The 21,183-nt window shown below is 44.5% G+C and overlaps 1 protein-coding gene across 3 annotated transcripts in view; it reads right to left on the bottom strand.

Annotated features, from left to right (window-relative positions):
• LOC134537348 (serine/threonine-protein kinase Genghis Khan) overlaps positions 1-21,183 on the bottom strand; it is an 82,596-nt gene that overhangs the window by 38,873 nt on the left and 22,540 nt on the right. For all 3 annotated transcript variants that reach the window (XM_063377690.1, XM_063377689.1, XM_063377691.1), the window contains exons 13-19: positions 20,404-20,623; positions 19,120-19,356; positions 14,469-14,618; positions 12,872-12,996; positions 11,840-11,948; positions 9,951-10,099; positions 8,506-8,612 (exon numbers count right to left, since the gene is read on the bottom strand). In XM_063377690.1, coding sequence (XP_063233760.1) covers positions 8,506-8,612; positions 9,951-10,099; positions 11,840-11,948; positions 12,872-12,996; positions 14,469-14,618; positions 19,120-19,356; positions 20,404-20,623 — 1,097 coding nt within the window. The remainder of the gene's footprint in view (positions 1-8,505; positions 8,613-9,950; positions 10,100-11,839; positions 11,949-12,871; positions 12,997-14,468; positions 14,619-19,119; positions 19,357-20,403; positions 20,624-21,183) is intronic.

The following is a 21,183-nucleotide window of genomic DNA, read 5'->3' as shown; positions in this document are numbered from 1 at the left end:
AAACGGTCCATCTAAAAGGTTTTAGGCCACTGTTCATTTTCATAGTGTAACATATTCATACATTATTAAAATAAATAAAGGAACTTAACAAGATTATCACAAATGAGTATTACATTCTAAAGTAGTAAAGATTTGGAACTGTCCCGACACAGCACAAGAAACTAGAAATATCAAATTTTCACAACAGACCTATCCACGTATGAAACCTAAATTTTTAAATAATCTACCTAATACATTGCTATAAAACCGAAAAAAGTCATAACATTTCATACAGCTGATCTTAGCTGCCAATATGTCAAAAAGATGGTAGTGAAAATTTTTCAACATACAAAAATTAAAATTATTATGGGGCATGAATAGAACCAAATAAAAAGAAAGGCAAAATCACCACGCTGTGAACTGCTAGCACACACATTCACTTAAAGTAATGACATGCACACTCGATTATCATGACGTGCTACACAAGCTTAAAGAATTTAGTGTCACTAGCTTTTCCTGCTTCCATGCTTCTGCACTGCGGATTCAGGTAGTTACTGAACACAATAAAGTACAGGAAAACACGAAGAATGTCTCTGTGTCACTACAGCAAAAGTTGTTGCAAACTCCAATTAATAAGTTGTTAGGTCTGGAACGGCATAATCGGGGTGTAACAGCAGACATGCATTCACTTTCCATCATTCTAAATATACCTACCTAATTCATTTAATCATTTTTTTTAAAAGTTGTTATAATAGTTGTATTTTTAAAAAAATTCAAAACCGGTGCAAAATGATCTGCATTTTTAACATACAGCCAAATCATGGCGAGGTACTCTACCCACCCCTCCCAGCCACAGACGCAGGGTGACAAACCCGCAGGTACAAACACTTATCGAAAGTCTTAAGCTGAGACCACACAGAAAGCTTCGCTATGTTAGCTATGTTCGATATGCCAAGTGGCCAGACAGATCTAGTTCGCGATATCGGAGGTACGCATTCCGGGGGATTCGAGTGATGATTCAGATGATGATAATATTCTGCTGGCTCCCACAGTATGGGAACGTAAAAAGAAATGGGTTCATGAACATTTAGGAAAAAAGGAAAAAAGAATTTGATTAATTTCATAAATTCATAAAGCAATTGCTTGTGAGGATGAAACCAAATTTTTGAATCATTTCAGAATAAATACAACTCAGTTTGATAGAATTCCTTTGAAATCAAATCCCAGGCATTGTCATGCCTTTTATAATCTTCCATCCATTTATTCCATAAACGTGGATATTTTCGTAATCCTTCAATGAACTTTGCAGTCGACATGACTATTTGAAACACAATAGTGCATGCGCAAAGTTAGCGACGGTTAGAAAAATAGCCGAGAACCAAACCCCGACGACATCGCCAGGATTGGCAAATAGGGAATATAGAAAAACATAGTTTTGTGTGGCCAGTGACACCTGAGATGCAGCTGGCTATATTTTGCTCGCGTAGCAAACATCGCGAACGTAGCGAGCATAGCACCCTGTGTGGTCATAGCTTGAGGCGCAGATTGTAAAGGAAGAACGGTGAAGTCAGCATGCATTCTTCACTGACAGAACAGACACGTTCAGCAAAGAAATTCCCCCATAGTAAACATTAACCACACAACAGGTGTCCCGAGGATATCGCTTACCCGCGTATTAAGATCAGCTACGGGGAAATCACCAGAATTATAATGTCATTACATCAGTTAATCAAAACTGAATTCAACGTCAAAAATATTGTTGTATAATACCAAGTACATATTAGTAAAATCTTGATGCTAAAGTAATTCTGATAAAAGCTAAGAAGCAATTTTCAAAGACAAAATAAGCAGTGCCTTCAAAAATAACAATGATTTGAAAAGCCACAAAACAATCTGACAAGACAAAAAATACTTATAAGGCAATGCTAGAGCCTCAGCTAAAACTAACTATAAATCGAGATCAGCAAATAGAAGCCAACAACATACGAGGACCTTCAATCCTTCACCCACCCTTTACACGTCATAACATCAAACACAAACTATACATAATACATAAATAAGAAAAAACACTGAAGTCACTGACACAAGCATAGTTCCAAAGTACCAAACAAATAATAAAGTATAAAGCTATAAACTAAAAAACACAGACATAGACTCTACAATCAATAGAGACCAGTAGGAAATTTTGATTTTAAAAAATAACATCTCTGATTTGCACGAAGCTCTGACATGTACTGTAAATAAAATGTTGATATGTAACAATAGTGCTTTCTTTAGGCATTGTATATAAAGTATGAAGCTAATGGTGTAAACAATGAAATACTAGAACTACAAAACTGTTCCAACCTGTTGTAATAACACTAAGCTAACCAAAAAAAATTTTAACAAAGAAGAAAAAAAAACCCTGCTAAATCTGGTAAATTTTTTTAACAGTAATCATAAATACCTCTTGTTTAAATCAGAACATAAAATTGTCTACTTGTAGTTCTAGTTAAAAATCATTCTGAAAAGCTGAGTGGTAAAGCTAAGAAAAATTTAAATGATAACACTATGGGTCGTAGCTGTTCACACATTATGAAATGATTTCCTTCTTTGTTAAAAACTAGCTATCTAATAAATTATGAAGTTTGCTCCGAGTATAAAGGATAGACATTTTAGTGTACTTTTCAAGTGGGATGGGAAGCAAGATGTTTTGAAAACCTGAGCTGAAACAGAACTACTTTAAAAAGGAGAAGAAAAAAACTTGTAAATAATATAAAGATCATGGATAAATGTAAAGGAGTTTTAATTTTTATTGTGTGTTTGAGGTGGCAACTACAATAATCACAGTTAGAAATCTATGATAATTTTTTTCTTTCTGTTACCAAGACTTTATTTATTATTTATTGTACTTTTTAAATGAGAAATGTAAGAACCAATGGGATTCCTGCAAACCTGATTGTAGAGCATATTTGTAAATATTTATTTATGTTAAATAAAAATATAATGTTGTTTAACACTAGTGTAAAATTTTTCTTTTCATTTCAGCATCCTGCACTTTTACTCCTGTATGAGATCTTTTGAGAGGTACCTCACTGCTCTACTTGATAAATTAAATACTGTATTAGTGAGCTACGTTGATGCAACAATTTCCCCCCCCCCCCCTTTTATTTTTTGGGTATGGATTGCAACTTTAGCTTACAGTATTTCATCTACTTTGTATTTAACTTGATTTATTAGTTACTAACGCTTACATTTCTGTAAGTTATTCATTCATTTCTTTTAAATATTGTGTTATACCTACTTTTTTTTTTTGGCTATTAATATGGTACTAGTATATATGTTTTTATTTTTAATATTAGTTTTATCATTGAAGTATTTGATGTCTGTTTTGTGCTATCCCTTGTTTGCCCATGTCCTGTGTTATTTATTGCTTTGCTTGGATATGTGTATTTATATATGTTGTGCCTATCAAAAAAGGATTAGTTTTTTTTAACTGTAGGCAATGAATAATTTAAAAAATAATAATAATTTTACATTTTTACACACAAAATTATATAAAATTTTCAAAAACAAAATAACTTATTTCATTTTACAGGAATCTCCAGTTACTAGGTAATTACCAACACCTTGAAAAAACTGAGCAGTTAAGTATATTGTACAGTTTTTTTGCTGATATACCATAAACTGTATCAACATGCTGTTGAGAAAAACTTATTTGCAAAAACTACCCTTATGCAAAGGATTACTGCCTGTATAAAAACTCAATCATGAGCATAATCCTCTATAATGCTATTGTTTTACACCACCTACCTTAAGATGCTAATACACTGTTTTTTTAAGTCGTCGATATTTCCGCCAGCATAGCTTGTCAGCTGGAGGCAATAGTGTCTACTGGGGTTTTGTATGTAGTATATATATTTTACTAGTTATTTATTTGCAAGATAATCAAGGTCACATATTTTTGTGTATGTATGCAACCATTGCAACCTCAGGTAAACAGGCAAATTATCACAATTAAAACAAATAATAATTCTGAACTGTAAAAAAAAAAAATTGGTACATAATTCCAGTGTGGATTTGTATGTAATTTGTATGTCTACTAGTAGGTATACAGGTCTTCTTAGACAAGGATTCACTGTCTCAGTATGTATTTAAGACAAACATAGCTTGTTTTTTGGTGCTGACATCTCTGCTACTTGTTCGTTGACTATTTGTCTGCTCGAGTCTGCTGAATTCCTTTGTATGTGTCTTTCTCATTATGTCTTATGATGTTAAGAGGGTTTTTGATTAATTCATCCTCTTATTTTTTTTTTTTTGGTTGACTCACACATTAAGCAGTGGAAAATGTCCATTTAAATTCATATACCAGAAATAGATGATCCCATACTTTAAACATAATACTAACATAAACTACAAAATCATGAAGTATTATGTGTTGTGAGAGTGATTAATCAATTAAGGATGTTTATCAAACTTAACAGTGACGTAAACAACACTGCAAAAAAAAAATGGTGAATAAACAACCAGTAGAAATCTCCGCAACATGATAAAAGCTTAACTTCTTATTACTATCTATTGGAAAATTAGTGATTGTTAGGGAAAGACACAGCCAGACGAGAAGGCGTAGAAACGGAAGCGACAGAGCTAGGCCAGCCTACGCGACACCTCACACAGCCGCCCAGAAACGCCTGGCCCAAACAAGGTAGTGGTTTTATACTCACAAAAAAACTGTTTACAAGGCATGCTGTTCGCAACACCGCGAGTGGCGTCGGTCAACTATCGAGAGAGAGAGTACCTCTCTGACCGCTGCTATATACCGCGATTAGCTACTCCTCAAACTCCCAGGGGTAGAAGGGGGGCACGGAGCACCCTCAAGGACAATAAAAAAGCGCAATCAATCACTGACATCAGCGCCACTTGGCACATCAGTGAAAATTAAAAAAAAAAAAAAAACATTTACAACCAAAAAGTGTTGCAATTTCAACCAAACACAAAACACATCAATTTTCACAATGTACCAAAAAGAATCATTTTTGTTCGATGCAGTGCATCCTCAACTTCAATTCAAACACTGATGTTTGAATGAGGGTTAAGTGAGAAAAGTGTGACTAGGGTCTTCTCTAATTTTTTTATTAATAAGTTCATTTTTAGGGTACTTTACTACCCTTGCCCAAAATACTCTAGCATATGATGCTTACGTGAATTTCAAGCTTTGATTACATTTGCCCCGAATGCCGGGGCAGATATAATCATCAACTATTATTTACATTTTTTTATAAAAAATAAACTATGTCTAGTAGAACAAAATAAATTACTGTAATTTAATGATAATGATATGAAGATAGTACTACTGTAAAAAAAAAAGTATCTTTTTTTTGGTCTCTTTCCTGGCAAATGTAATAATTTACAACTGTTGATAATTAATTTGGATCTTTTATCATTAATTCAATATATACTTCCTTTAAGACATTTTGCATAGAAGAAAGGATGCACTGTATATCTAAAATTCCAATAAAATTTTCCAATACTAAAATTTGTTGTGTTTAGGTATTGAATTCATTCATGACTAAAATCAATACATAATATATGTTTTTGTTACACCTTATAAAATTAAATTTAAATGAACTTTAATTTTCATTCATGACATAACTGTAAATTATATTAAAAAAAAAATATTATTATTATTTTTTAAAAATCCAATTAAAATGTTATGAAGATACTTACCAGTACCGTTTACAATTTTTTGTAAACAGCACCTTACTGTTATTTTAGTATTTTTATGGTCTACCTGATACAATTTTCATCATAAATTTCCTGTATAAAACCACTACTGCCAAACTTGGTATACTTAATGTCAAAATGCATTTTAATAAACATGACAACAACTTAAATGGCAACATATACACAAACAAAACCACTCAATGTGCAACCATTTGGTAATTAATAAATAAGCAAGGACTGAAAACTGAACCCAAATGCTAGGACTTAACAAATAAGCAAGTAATAAAAAATTAACACCCAGGCTTCAGCACAATTCATTTATATATAAAAAAAACTTTTTAGAGTATGCATTTAAGTTCCATAAAAAAAATACAACATTTAAAGGGTCTACCCAGTCAGTGTTGTGGCATTGGCAAAGATTCAGTAACTAATATCTGTTACGAGAAACACATGATTTTATATTTAAGTGACTGTATCAGTATTTTATTAATAAAAAAGTGAACTGATGCATGTGTGCCACGCTTCGCCTCATATAGTAGTGTCAAAAGCCATCCGCACCGCCCATACATAATGAATAAGCGATAACTTGTGAGGTTTGATGTGTAGTTTAAATACGTTCAAATCACTGTACCTTGGTTACAAGGCAAAGATTAATTTTTGTTAACTTATGGCAAACACATGAAGCTACCACTTTGAATATTTTTTTTTCCCTAACGTGATTAACATCCTTCATATTTGTCCGAAATGTAGAAATAATTAAATTTTTTTAACATAGTGACACAGTGAATGTATAAATAAAATTCTGTAAATTTTTATGCAAGTAGTTTTTGGTGTGTAATAACTTCTTGCCCGGTGTTAAGAAGATTGTGGTTACTCATCCACGAGTCAGAGAAGAGGGTACAATTTCATTATCAGACAAAAAATTATGCCAGTACAAAGAGACAATCCTATAAAATTACACCAATAACTGCAGAAGCTTGTAAATTTTGACACTTGAATTTCTTACATAATTCATACATAATCCATACATAAGACTAGAAATAGAAAAAAATTAAAGAAGTCAAAGGCATTTGATTAAATAAATTACCCATATAACGAATATCTTGACAATCCTTAAATGAATAACAACCCCAGAACATATAAATAATAATGCCTAAAATAATAATGCCTGCTACTCAGCACCATAAAATACCTGATTTTTCGTTTCTTTACAGACCATTCCAAAAACCAATTTGCCAACGTGTTATTTCTGATATTACATTTTTTGTTACTATTTTAATAAAAATTTATTAACTAAATAAGTAACACTATTCCTGGCATCTTTTCTCTAATATTTCGGTAAACACGAAACAAGACCTTGCCCACGGAGGGGTGACGAACTCCAACCACCGCTGGATGAAGGGCAGGGCACACCCCCTCCAGATTATACCCCACCAAAGGGAAGAAAGCTCACCCAATCTCTTTCTGGTATTTCACGCATGCATCTTATAACATCCACATGTCAAGTATTTCCTAGCATCTAGGTGGTGAAATTAAATAAGCACTTAGATGCGCCCATAATTTACTCGATGAGTGAAGAAGTAATTTGGTATTGTACGCTGCCTACTTGCCGGGGTCAATCTTACGCTCAATCTAGCCATCCCTAAAACTATGTCTTCTACGGCCATTCGGAGGCGGGACAACAGAAATCACACAAAAGTTTGTTTGTTAGAGAACGATAAAGGTTTGTTATCAAGCCTCAGCGCCTAATCAAACAGTCTAGGCCATAGTTGGGTTAAAACGTCTCACCGCTCCTTAACCCACTGAGGTACCCGCAACTGCCATTTTCCACTTCACAGCGTTAGATGCAACGCCCGTCCCATCCTATGCGGAATTTTCGCAGAACTGCTGACAACTGACAAGGCTGGGACTGGCGTCCGTTTTTCTACCGTCTTGCAAAGCTACGACGTCTGGCCGAGTGCCTGATGCCAATTCCTTTCTGGCAGCCACTTTACTTTTTCCACCCCAGTCCCACACCGGCTACTCGGCACCATAAAATACCTGATTCTTCGCAGACCATTCCAAAAAAAAAATTGTCGACCTTTCAAAGAAACACGTGAAGCTATCAAGAGTTATCTCCAAAGTATGCACAATATTATATGGAATAGTGATGGGTCAAATCCCAATTTTCTCAAATCCTAATCCCAAAGAGTACCAACATACCTGTTGAATCCGAATCTACGTCTCAAGGGTAAAAAATAAAATACTGTAGAAGAAATGAAAAATATTAACTATGATGAAACATTCAACCCTCGGAATGCTTGTTTCATAAACTACCTTTCCAGAATCGATACATAATTTAATTTTACTTATATAACTACATGTAAAATAATCAATTATATCGGGAAATGGTAATAGGATACATGTGAAGAAAAAAAATTGATCTAGTAAACTTCAGAGGTAACCAGTGTGGAATTTTTTAATTAACTGTTATTTCCTCCAATGTTTTTCTTCAAATCTTATTTCTCAAATATTGAATCCTTTGAATACTAAAGATCTGACACTATTTGAGGATTTGATTGTCTCATCCCTAATATCAAACCTTCAATTTAATACAGCCTACAGTGACTCTGAAGGCAAGCAATAATTTCTTAAACTCTGTACTTGTTTTCCCAACACTTAAAATTAATTAATTTTTTTTTAGATATAATTAAAAATGTTTAACTATTTTCCAAACTTTTGGTGAAAAACAATTAAAAGTGTCTTTCTTTTTAACAAAAATTATGAGCACACAGGAACATGTAAAATAGAAGCAGCTGAAATAAGAAATTAAAATCTACTTACATCCTTCTCCAGCTTCTAGTCTCGCTTGCAACTCTTTGATTTGTGCCTCCTTCCGCTTTACGTCAAACGACAAGCTGTCGTAACGCTGTCGGAAATCTCTCAGTTCCCTGTCGAGAGCACACAAGCAACATTATTCCAACAGACACAGTAGAACCCCTTTTTTTTACACTATTCAAGGGGGTGTCTGAAAATATTACAAAAATGCAGGAAAGTATAAATAAAGGAAAATGTATGAAAAATTATTTTTTTCTCCGAGAACTGTGATATAGGTACTACTTTAACTTACTACCATACTCTAATATACACATGGTTATTAGTTAAGAGAGGGTTGCTGCAAGGTTGAAATTACAAAATTCCCAGACGTTTACAGCTTTTCCAGATATGAATTGACAAGTTTCCCTGACCCTGACCTTTCAGACAAAAATCATCAGGCAGCTCACTTGGTGTTGCTTTTGGGGAGGAAATGATGTATATGTCGTTAAAATGTGTCACCTCAGCAAAATTAATGCCATTTTAGATAGATACACATGTTTGTACACAATTTCTATAGATTCACCTGAAGCTATTTAAAGTCGGCTATCTAAACGAATATTTTAATATTGGTACTTAATTTAAATTCCAAAATTGACTATTCAATCGTCTACGAATACGGCCATACGGGATCTCAAAAGCATGGCATAGTTTCAGAATAACAGAAGATTTTCTCATTGGGCGGGGACAAAATTTCCACTGGATTTTCGTAATGCTTTACAGTTATTTGTGATTTTTTTACCCGCTACATCTGGCCACGTAAATTTCGAGAAGACTAATACAGGCAGGTCGTTAAAAATAGATTATAACTGAGAGCATAATGATAAATACTGTAAAAATCAAAACGACGCAGGTGATTAAGTTGACAGTTTTCAGATCAGAGGGTAGAAACACGGCATGCCGGCCGGCTCTGCGAGATTTCCCCTCAATTTACACTTTTTTTTCCTTTGGTCCCTCTGAAAAGTGTAAGTAAGGGGTTTTACTCTACCTGTAACTGTAACTGTTTGTACTTTGATTTTATACACTATCCCTTCCCCCTCTTCAAAATTATGCAGCATTTTAATTTTATGTTTTGACGGAGAGTATGAACAATCAGCCGCAATGAATGAAATTAGGCGGTCAACAGTGGCACGAGTTACGCTCTGCGTAGACACAGCTCAATATCCCCTCCCCCATCGCTTATTTGATGAAGAGTGTGGACCATCAGTTGTGATGAACGAAATGAGGCTGTCGTCAGTGGCAGGAAGTTAAGCTCTGCGTAGACACAGCTCAATATCCCCCCCCCCCCTCCCCTCCACTGCTTATTCGATGAAGAGTGTGGACAATCAGTTGTGATGAACGAGATGAGGTGGTCGTCAGCGGCACGAGTTAAGCTCTGCGTGGACACAGCTCGATATCCCCCCACCGGCACGTACTTCTGCGCCGCGATGAGCTCGGAGCGCGTCTTGCTCAGCTCCTCGCTGATGGCCTGCTTCGCCTGGATCTCCGACTGCAGGCTGCTCTGCAGGTTCAGCAGCTCCATCTTGTCCAGCTTCTGGCTGCGGCGGTGGCGCCAGTTCTTGTCCTGCGGGCCAGGGCACTCGCGTCACCGCGGTCGGTACTTTGCTGCCGGGTCTAGCACATTCACGCTCAGATCCGGTACTTCATTTTCTTTAATATAATAACATTACAGTAACTCCAATGTGTTTTATTTTTATAATACGTAATTATTTTTTCAAAAACTATGGAATGTATGTGTGTGTGTGTGTGTGTGTGTGTGTGTGTGTGTGTGTGGGGGGGGGGGAGGGGGGGTGTGATATTTAAGTTAGAGCGTTGCAATGTCATTATAACTTCCTAAATTGTTAAAACCATAACAAATTATAATTTAGTACTTTTTTTTTCCAAATCTAGTACTTTTTTCTCAACTAAATTGGTACGAAATATTTTTTTCTTCTTGTGGACACCCTGGCAAGGACACTCGCGTGGACCGGCTCTGTCCCCCCCCCTTCCCCCCCACCGAGGCCCTTACGACAGCACACAGAGCTCACCAAGAGCAGGATGTCCCCAACATTCCCTGATGAACGTTCGAAACTCCCCGTTTATTTATTTTTTAAATAAAGAAAGAAATAAAAAAAAAACCTCTTGTCTCCACCATTATGCAGACATCACATAATCATGTTAATAATGAAACTTGTTACAATTGCATTAATTAATACGGTACAACCAGTTAGTTGAAAGGTGCCTCAGGCGCTCGATGAAAAATGATGAATATAACAAACACTTTAATTAAATATACACAATATTTATTAAAAATTTAATATCTTTTAATCTTGCAAAAATGAAAATTATCCTTAAAACTTTTTTTACTATTTGTATAAATCAGAATGAAAATAATTTTATTTACTTGACGCTAATTAATTATTTTGGAATCTAAAACACATTTTATTATTTAAATTGATTTTCAGTAATAAATTTGATATTCACTTACTTTGCAAAATTAATTAATCTAATTCAAAAAGTAAAAGACTTATTAAAAACTCACAAATTTAAACAAACTTTTCTTTAACATCTAGCGCCATCTTACGGTGAAAAATTCAAATGCACTTCAAAACACAAAAATGAAATCGTAAAATTCTATGACAGCATATGTGCATTTAAAATTTATGCAATACTTGCACCATCTCACAGCGTTATAGATTCAGTCTGTGAGTCAGTGTTGATAGTTACACAGGGTGATGATATTCAACAGCTTCACTATAGTCAGAATAACATATCATGTTTGTTCATTATTTTGAAGTGTAATTTTTTTTTAAAATTATAGAATGTGAATTATAAATGTTTTGTCTGAATATTCATCCCAGGCGCTGGGTATGTGGCACTGCCCGTTACTTCATTGATCTCAGATGCAAATATCAAGGTCCCACGGTAGCGTCGGTGCTACTTTCGGCAAATGGCTGCCGCATATCAAGCGTAGCCAGGGCCGGATTTAGAGGTCTGGAGGCCTCGGGGCAACAGAGGAGCGGAGGCCCCTGGCCCCAAATTATTTTACAAATAAAATGGACAATTTTTTTCAGTCGAGTTTTCCAATAAATAATTTATTGTGAAATCAAGTAGATTCTCTTAGTATTTAAAAAACATACATAAATATAATCTGAGACAAGAATTATATGAAATTATTGAGGCGGCCCTGGGGCTTTCGCCCCGGTTGCCTCCCCTAAATCCGGCCCTCAGCGCAGCAGAAACCTCACAGAGAACAACGATAACAAAGCTGGGCACAAGACAACACGGCAGATCTCGACAAAGAGCAGCGAGCAGGGAAACTCACCGACGTCGGAGCGCTCGCAACCCCTGAATGCTTGAGGAACTCCAACTCCTCGGTCATCTTCGTGGCCAAGGCCTGGAGGTAGCCACGGGCATCCTTCTCATCGCTGACCCTGGACCATCACGGGGCGATCACCAAGCCATCCTCACAGACAAGATTCTAGGGTTTAAGTCCAATCAATTTTTAAAACAGGAGGTTTAGGTGTTATTGTTTTTATTTTTGTATGTTATCATTATTCATTAAAAAAATGGCGTATTAATCAAAAAATACCAAACTAAAATATTTCTTAATAATTATTTTAACAAAACATTCTCATTAAAAAAAAAGAGCTTGTATCAAGATGGCCGACAATGCATGCGCGCGTGGTCCTCCGGAATTTATGCGATTTGAACATGACTTTTCTCGTCATCAATTTTAAACCACAAATGCTCGCTAATTTATATTTAATTTTCTGAACTGAACCGTTTAACAGCAATTTATTACAAATTATTTTATCGTAAAAATGCTGCATGTAAATTTTACCATTATTTTGGTGGAGTATCACAAGAAATAAAAACAATAGCTACATAAGAGAGAGATCCTGTCTTTTAAAAACTAAATTCTACTGAAAGTAAGACCGTAAAATCTCTCGTCTTTAGTAACTGAGTACAACAACAAGTGTCCCGACATCGGAGTACAGAAGTAGCTTGGCTTCTGGGCTGTAGCCGTGTCCTTGGCAATTCATTCACCAACGTTTCGGTCAACATTGCAGTCGCCATCATCAGGGAGCAGTTACCTACTGTAGTAGGTAACTACCTACTGGTAACTGGTAACTGGTGACTGGTGACAGCAATGTGGACCGAAATGTCGGTGAATTATTCGCCAAGGACGCAGCTACAACCCAGAAGCCAAGCTACTTCAGACAATGGCCGTGAAAGCCTGCGTACATTATTATCGGAGTACAGTTATCGACGGCACAGAGTCGGCTTCAGGGACACGTGCAACAACTGGCACCAGCCCAGCGGCCGCACTTAGCGCTGACCAAGTCTCTCTCACCACTGAATGATCTCGCTGATCTGCGCCTCCCACTGGGATATGGCTTCCTTCTTGTTCCTGAGGTCCTCGTACTCGTCTTCCAGTTGCCTCCTCTCGCTCTGGATGCGAGACACGCTGTCCGTCAACTGCAGGCACACAGTCACTCTCCAAGCCGCACTCTTTGAGCTGACACTCGCTCAAACTGACAATAAGGTAGTTAGTTTTTTTACGTGACAACTTGAGACAATTGTTTGTGTTTGTGTGTGTGTGAAATGGATTATTCAAAATTTATCTTCAGTTAAATTTCATAACCAAGCCTAAAACACCTGAGCTATTAATAAAAATAACAATACGATAACATATCCAAAGACATGTACTGTTTAGCCCATTACAAACGTCCATCATAATTGCTGACTAACATGCCATTACATTACTACGAAAGACATTTTTGTGTTTTCCTCTAGATGTATAGCTTTCAGAATGTTTGTTAACCATTGCAGGAAAAAATTTGTGATAAAAAAAAATGTGTTCATTTGGATTCTGAATGTGCAAATTTTTTTTATAGGTAAAAAGAAACAATATGAAGTTTAAATGCTTTTTTTCAAAATTTTATAGTGTTTATAGTTTTGATCATGCAGTAAACTGGGTGGTCAAGGGTTTAGTCCAAGGCACTCTAAGGGGAAACAAATTCTAGATTTGGATTTGAGAACTATTGGATTGCTTAAAACTAATGTATTTATCAGAAATATGCACAGGTTTTTATTCTTAAAAAAACTGCTTATAAAACATGGTTGCCTAGGATTGTGTACAAAAAAAAATTTTAGATTAAAAAAAAAAGAAGTGTACTTGATCATCCATGTTGCAACATTAATTTAAACTCTTGCGTTGATTAACCATGTGTCTAGAGTAAAATTTAATAAATACATATATAATAAATTTTTGCAAGCAAAAACATTTCTCTTAATCAACATATGGGGAAAAAATGAGCGTACAGAAAAGCAAGTTGAAAGACAAATTTTTATAATTTTGTGGCAAAATGGAAAGTACTCAATACAAACTTATTTCTAATTTTGAGTTGCTTTTATGTGCACAAGACAATTTTTATTCTAAAATGTAACGTTGACCTAAATGGTATTTTAGACACATTGAACAATGAGAATTTAGCTTTTCGGTTTTTGGGAAGATAAAAAATACCTACCTGTTTTCGCTAATATTATAATTTTTTTGTTTTTCGGTGGAGGGACATCCAGGGGCATAACCAGGGGGGGGGGGGAGGGTTTAGGGGTTCAACCCCCCCCCCCCCTTAGCTCCAAATCTTTAATTAATTTCTTATTCATCACTCAAACAAATTTCATATTAAAATTAATAAAAATTTTTACCATTACAATATTTAAATTTAACTACCAAAAACTGCTAAAATAGCACTATTTTACACCTTAAAATCCTCATTTTCCTGGGGGAGGACACCCGGACCCCTCGCTGTAATACGGGGGGGGGGGCAAATGCTTCTTAACACCCCCCATACACAAATCCTGGCTATGCCACTGGGGACATCAAAATGCTAGGATCAGCCTCTACTCAGGCAAGTACTCGCCCCATCGGGCGAGAGTGCACTGACCGCTTCCAGGTCCATCATGAGCTGCTTCTTGTCCTCCAGCAGCATGAGCTTCTCTCGCTCGTGCCGCCTCTTCAGCTCGGCTATCGTCTCCTCGTTGCTCGTCAGCTCCTCCAGCCGGTCAGCGTCCAGCTTCTCCTTCACCAGGTGCACCTGCCCCGACAGAGACCACCCCACCTTGCCTGTCCCACTTCCCTTCCTATCCGCTGGAAATATTTACCAGTAGGCTACGTAGAAATATAAACTTCAGAGTCCGCCGTGAAGCAGGTGTTTGAACAAGTTGCTAAACCTTATGCAAGTTCAATATCTACTAATTTGTCATCCTCCCGAGCAAATATGCAATTTCGACTTGAAACGACAATTTGCAGATTTGTCCATCTCCAAATTTAATGCCCAGTTTCAACTAACCAATAAAGCTGAAAAAAAATAATATCATCAACATGACTCAGGGCAACACATTATTTTAATTCATTTTGTATGAAAATTTAACTTATTTTTTAAATTTAAGTCCTAATGTTTTCATTCTCTCTGGATTTTACAGACATGGTTATCTTATTCCTGACCGACTGGAAGACTGCAGACGGAGCAGATAAGGAAGGGACGAGAGGGGACGAGCAAGGGATGGGAGGGGACGAGCAAGGGAGGGGAGGGGCCGAGCAAGGGAGGGGAGGGGCCGAGCAAGGGAGGGGAGGGGCCGAGCAAGGGAGGGGAGGGGCCGAGCAAGGGAGGGGAGGGGCCGAGCAAGGGAGGGGAGGGGCCGAGCAAGGGAGGGGAGGGGCCGAGCAAGGGAGGGGAGGGGCCGAGCAAGGGACGGGAGGGGCCGAGCAAGGGACGGGAGGGGCCGAGCAAGGGAGGGGAGGGGCCGAGCAAGGGACGGGAGGGGCCGAGCAAGGGAGGGGAGGGGCCGAGCAAGGGAGGGGAGGGGCCGAGCAAGGGAGGGGAGGGGCCGAGCAAGGGAGGGGAGGGGCCGAGCAAGGGACGGGAGGGGCCGAGCAAGGGAGGGGAGGGGCCGAGCAAGGGACGGGAGGGGCCGAGCAAGGGACGGGAGGGGCCGAGCAAGGGACGGGAGGGGCCGAGCAAGGGACGGGAGGGGCCGAGCAAGGGAGGGGAGGGGCCGAGCAAGGGAGGGGAGGGGCCGAGCAAGGGAGGGGAGGGGCCGAGCAAGGGACGGGAGGGGCCGAGCAAGGGACGGGAGGGGCCGAGCAAGGGAGGGGAGGGGCCGAGCAAGGGACGGGAGGGGCCGAGCAAGGGACGGGAGGGGCCGAGCAAGGGACGGGAGGGGCCGAGCAAGGGACGGGAGGGGCCGAGCAAGGGAGGGGAGGGGCCGAGCAAGGGAGGGGAGGGGCCGAGCAAGGGACGGGAGGGGCCGAGCAAGGGACGGGAGGGGCCGAGCAAGGGACGGGAGGGGCCGAGCAAGGGAGGGGAGGGGCCGAGCAAGGGAGGGGAGGGGCCGAGCAAGGGAGGGGAGGGGCCGAGCAAGGGAGGGGAGGGGCCGAGCAAGGGACGGGAGGGGCCGAGCAAGGGACGGGAGGGGCCGAGCAAGGGAGGGGAGGGGCCGAGCAAGGGAGGGGAGGGGCCGAGCAAGGGACGGGAGGGGCCGAGCAAGGGAGGGGAGGGGCCGAGCAAGGGACGGGAGGGGCCGAGCAAGGGACGGGAGGGGCCGAGCAAGGGAGGGGAGGGGCCGAGCAAGGGACGGGAGGGGCCGAGCAAGGGACGGGAGGGGCCGAGCAAGGGAGGGGAGGGGCCGAGCAAGGGACGGGAGGGGCCGAGCAAGGGACGGGAGGGGCCGAGCAAGGGACGGGAGGGGCCGAGCAAGGGACGGGAGGGGCCGAGCAAGGGACGGGAGGGGCCGAGCAAGGGAGGGGAGGGGCCGAGCAAGGGACGGGAGGGGCCGAGCAAGGGACGGGAGGGGCCGAGCAAGGGACGGGAGGGGCCGAGCAAGGGACGGGAGGGGCCGAGCAAGGGAGGGGAGGGGCCGAGCAAGGGACGGGAGGGGCCGAGCAAGGGAGGGGAGGGGCCGAGCAAGGGACGGGAGGGGCCGAGCAAGGGACGGGAGGGGCCGAGCAAGGGAGGGGAGGGGCCGAGCAAGGGACGGGAGGGGCCGAGCAAGGGACGGGAGGGGCCGAGCAAGGGACGGGAGGGGCCGAGCAAGGGAGGGGAGGGGCCGAGCAAGGGAGGGGAGGGGCCGAGCAAGGGACGGGAGGGGCCGAGCAAGGGACGGGAGGGGCCGAGCAAGGGAGGGGAGGGGCCGAGCAAGGGAGGGGAGGGGCCGAGCAAGGGAGGGGAGGGGCCGAGCAAGGGAGGGGAGGGGCCGAGCAAGGGAGGGGAGGGGCCGAGCAAGGGACGGGAGGGGCCGAGCAAGGGACGGGAGGGGCCGAGCAAGGGAGGGGAGGGGCCGAGCAAGGGAGGGGAGGGGCCGAACAAGGGACGGGAGGGGCCGAGCAAGGGAGGGGAGGGGCCGAGCAAGGGACGGGAGGGGCCGAGCAAGGGACGGGAGGGGCCGAGCAAGGGAGGGGAGGGGCCGAGCAAGGGACGGGAGGGGCCGAGCAAGGGACGGGAGGGGCCGAGCAAGGGAGGGGAGGGGCCGAGCAAGGGACGGGAGGGGCCGAGCAAGGGAGGGGAGGGGCCGAGCAAGGGAGGGGAGGGGCCGAGCAAGGGACGGGAGGGGCCGAGCAAGGGAGGGGAGGGGCCGAGCAAGGGACGGGAGGGGCCGAGCAAGGGAGGGGAGGGGCCGAGCAAGGGAGGGGAGGGGCCGAGCAAGGGACGGGAGGGGCCGAGCAAGGGACGGGAGGGGCCGAGCAAGGGAGGGGAGGGGCCGAGCAAGGGACGGGAGGGGCCGAGCAAGGGACGGGAGGGGCCGAGCAAGGGACGGGAGGGGCCGAGCAAGGGAGGGGAGGGGCCGAGCAAGGGACGGGAGGGGCCGAGCAAGGGAGGGGAGGGGCCGAGCAAGGGAGGGGAGGGGCCGAGCAAGGGACGGGAGGGGCCGAGCAAGGGAGGGGAGGGGCCGAGCAAGGGAGGGGAGGGGCCGAGCAAGGGAGGGGAGGGGCCGAGCAAGGGAGGGGAGGGGCCGAGCAAGGGACGGGAGGGGCCGAGCAAGGGACGGGAGGGGCCGAGCAAGGGAGGGGAGGGGCCGAGCAAGGGAGGGGAAGGGCCGAGCAAGGGACGGGAGGGGCCGAGCAAGGGACGGGAGGGGCCGAGCAAGGGACGGGAGGGGCCGAACAAGGGAGGGGAGGGGCCGAGCAAGGGACGGGAGGGGCCGAGCAAGGGAGGGGAGGGGCCGAGCAAGGGAGGGGAGGGGCCGAGCAAGGGAGGGGAGGGGCCGAGCAAGGGAGGGGAGGGGCCGAGCAAGGGAGGGGAGGGGCCGAGCAAGGGAGGGGAGGGGCCGAGCAAGGGACGGGAGGGGCCGAGCAAGGGAGGGGAGGGGCCGAGCAAGGGACGGGAGGGGCCGAGCAAGGGACGGGAGGGGCCGAGCAAGGGAGGGGAGGGGCCGAGCAAGGGACGGGAGGGGCCGAGCAAGGGAGGGGAGGGGCCGAGCAAGGGAGGGGAGGGGCCGAGCAAGGGACGGGAGGGGCCGAGCAAGGGAGGGGAGGGGCCGAGCAAGGGAGGGGAGGGGCCGAGCAAGGGACGGGAGGGGCCGAGCAAGGGAGGGGAGGGGCCGAGCAAGGGAGGGGAGGGGCCGAGCAAGGGAGGGGAGGGGCCGAGCAAGGGACGGGAGGGGCCGAGCAAGGGACGGGAGGGGCCGAGCAAGGGAGGGGAGGGGCCGAGCAAGGGACGGGAGGGGCCGAGCAAGGGAGGGGAGGGGCCGAGCAAGGGAGGGGAGGGGCCGAGCAAGGGACGGGAGGGGCCGAGCAAGGGACGGGAGGGGCCGAGCAAGGGAGGGGAGGGGCCGAGCAAGGGAGGGGAGGGGCCGAGCAAGGGACGGGAGGGGCCGAGCAAGGGACGGGAGGGGCCGAGCAAGGGAGGGGAGGGGCCGAGCAAGGGACGGGAGGGGCCGAGCAAGGGAGGGGAGGGGCCGAGCAAGGGACGGGAGGGGCCGAGCAAGGGAGGGGAGGGGCCGAGCAAGGGACGGGAGGGGCCGAGCAAGGGAGGGGAGGGGCCGAGCAAGGGAGGGGAGGGGCCGAGTAAGGGACGGGAGGGGCCGAGCAAGGGACGGGAGGGGCCGAGCAAGGGACGGGAGGGGCCGAGCAAGGGACGGGAGGGGCCGAGCAAGGGACGGGAGGGGCCGAGCAAGGGACGGGAGGGGCCGAGCAAGGGAGGGGAGGGGCCGAGCAAGGGACGGGAGGGGCCGAGCAAGGGAGGGGAGGGGCCGAGCAAGGGACGGGAGGGGCCGAGCAAGGGAGGGGAGGGGCCGAGCAAGGGACGGGAGGGGCCGAGCAAGGGAGGGGAGGGGCCGAGCAAGGGACGGGAGGGGCCGAGCAAGGGAGGGGAGGGGCCGAGCAAGGGACGGGAGGGGCCGAGCAAGGGACGGGAGGGGCCGAGTAAGGGACGGGAGGGGCCGAGCAAGGGACGGGAGGGGCCGAGCAAGGGACGGGAGGGGCCGAGCAAGGGACGGGAGGGGCCGAGCAAGGGAGGGGAGGGGCCGAGCAAGGGACAAGGAAGGGACCAGGAAGGGACCAGGAAGGGACGAGAGGGCACGGGGAAGGGCAAGACGCACCTCGCGCTGCAGGGCCTCGCGCAGGCTCTCCGACTCCTGCAGGCGGTCGCGCAGGCCGCCGCACTCAGCGCTGTGCCGGCTTTGCTGCTGGGCCAGGCTCTCCCCGCACTGCCGCTCCAGCCGCTCCAGCTCTGCCTTGAGGCGGGCGGCCTCCTGGGCGGCCTGGGCCCCGCCCCCCGCCGCGCCCTCCGCCCCCGCCAGGCTGCGCTGCCGTGCGCGCTCCGCCTCCTCCTCCACCTGCACTCCCCCGACCACACACCTGCTCGTTACCGCCTGTCGCCGAGGTCGCAGCACAGAGCAACTGGCCACATTTCAATAGTCAAATTCTAATTTTGTATAGGATAAATAATATTATTTGAAAGATTTGTGCAATGGGAGTGCATGACTTGATGTAGGGTTTTGGACATACGCCATTGCTATGCTCATGTATGTCTGTAGAACAAAACTACAAAAAAAAACACAGTAGTGTAGTTTTCTTCTACAGACATACATGAGCATAGCAAAAAAACACAGTAGTGTAGTTTTCTTCTACAGACATACATGAGCATAGCAATGGTGTATGACCAAAAGCCTACATCAGGATAAATAATTTTTTTTTTCTTTTTTAGACAGTAAAATAGTGCCTTCAAACAATATTATTACAGTTGTATACATTCAGAAAGAAATAAATATCAACTCTAAAACACCAATTATTATTTCACAAGAGAAACTATTTGTAGCAGTAGGTAATGACAAGACATTCCATTATTCATGTACGATGGTTAAAAAGGGCTACGTTTAAACTATTAAAATATTTTTAAAAAAATTGATGGCAAAATCAGATTAAGCAAACATGGCGTCTTTCAGTTTCTTTACGTTAAAAACTGAGTTTTGTTTAGTTTCGAACGTGATGCGTTTGGCAACATTGTTCAGGAGTGCTATTCATGAGGTTCATTATTTTCAAACGTAACCTAACGATATGTTAAAAAATGTTTACGTTTGTCTAAAGTAATAAGATATTATTAAAAAATGCGTGGATCAAAATGCAAGCAAGTTAATACACCATACAGCTCTGAAATATAGGTCATGGTATTGGTATTAAGTGGCATTTAACCAAAACATAATTAAAATCATAAAAAAAAATAATAATATAGTGTTTGAAATTCAATGAATGTTACAGTCGAACCCCGATTTAACGAAGTGCTATGGTTACCGAAAATGTTCACTCTAAATCACTGTTTTCGTTAAATCTGTGTTCGCAAAATCGGGGTTCTACTGTTATTTCCGGATCAGGGAAAGACGCACCTGGCGGCAGTACTCCTCGCTGCGCTCGCGCAGCTTGCGCTCCTTGCTGGTCTCGGCCATGGCCTCCTCCACCCTCGCCTCCAGCTCCCGCCGCAGCTTCTCCGCCCGGCGGATGTCGTGCCGCAGGCTGTCCACCTTCTGCATGGCCCCCTCCAGCTCCTCCTCCTTGTCCCGCACCTGGCGCGACAGCTTCTGCTTCTGCTGCCGCAGCTCCGACAGCCTGCGCCCCCGTACTCCCCCCGTCACGACCACTACACGGTTCCACTTCCAGGACAGGAGATTCACCATCGCTCTCACGGTATCATCACAACCACACACACCGGCGACCACTACACGGTTCCACTTCCAGGACAGGAGATTCACCATCGCTCTCACGGTATCATCACAACCACACACACCGGCGACCACTACATGGTTCCACTTTCAGGACAGGAGATTTCTGTGTTATTGGTAGGGACACCTGTATTTCGCGAATACATTTCGTGTGAAAGGTATTTCACAAAATACTGTGTAGCTTTTCTCCTGTTGGTTATTGGCGTCCCGCTCTTGACGGAGCCGATTAGAATGTGGTCACCGTACTGCTGCACCCTCACAGTTTGCCACGACTCTTAGAAAAAAGCTACAGTGTTTTTGTTTAATACCTTAACATGAAATGAAACCCTAGTTATTGGTTTTATTTTTTTATGAAAACTGTTTATTTAAAAACATACCATATTTTTGAACAAAGAAAACTTAAATGTTCTATGTTACTACAACCGCAACGCATCACCCCGTCGTCAT

The sequence above is a fragment of the Bacillus rossius genome, chromosome 12 (assembly GCF_032445375.1).
Source record: "Bacillus rossius redtenbacheri isolate Brsri chromosome 12, Brsri_v3, whole genome shotgun sequence".
Lineage (NCBI taxonomy): Eukaryota > Metazoa > Arthropoda > Insecta > Phasmatodea > Bacillidae > Bacillus > Bacillus rossius.
Note: the sequence above shows the minus strand (reverse complement) of the source record. Positions and strands in the feature narration are given on the sequence as shown.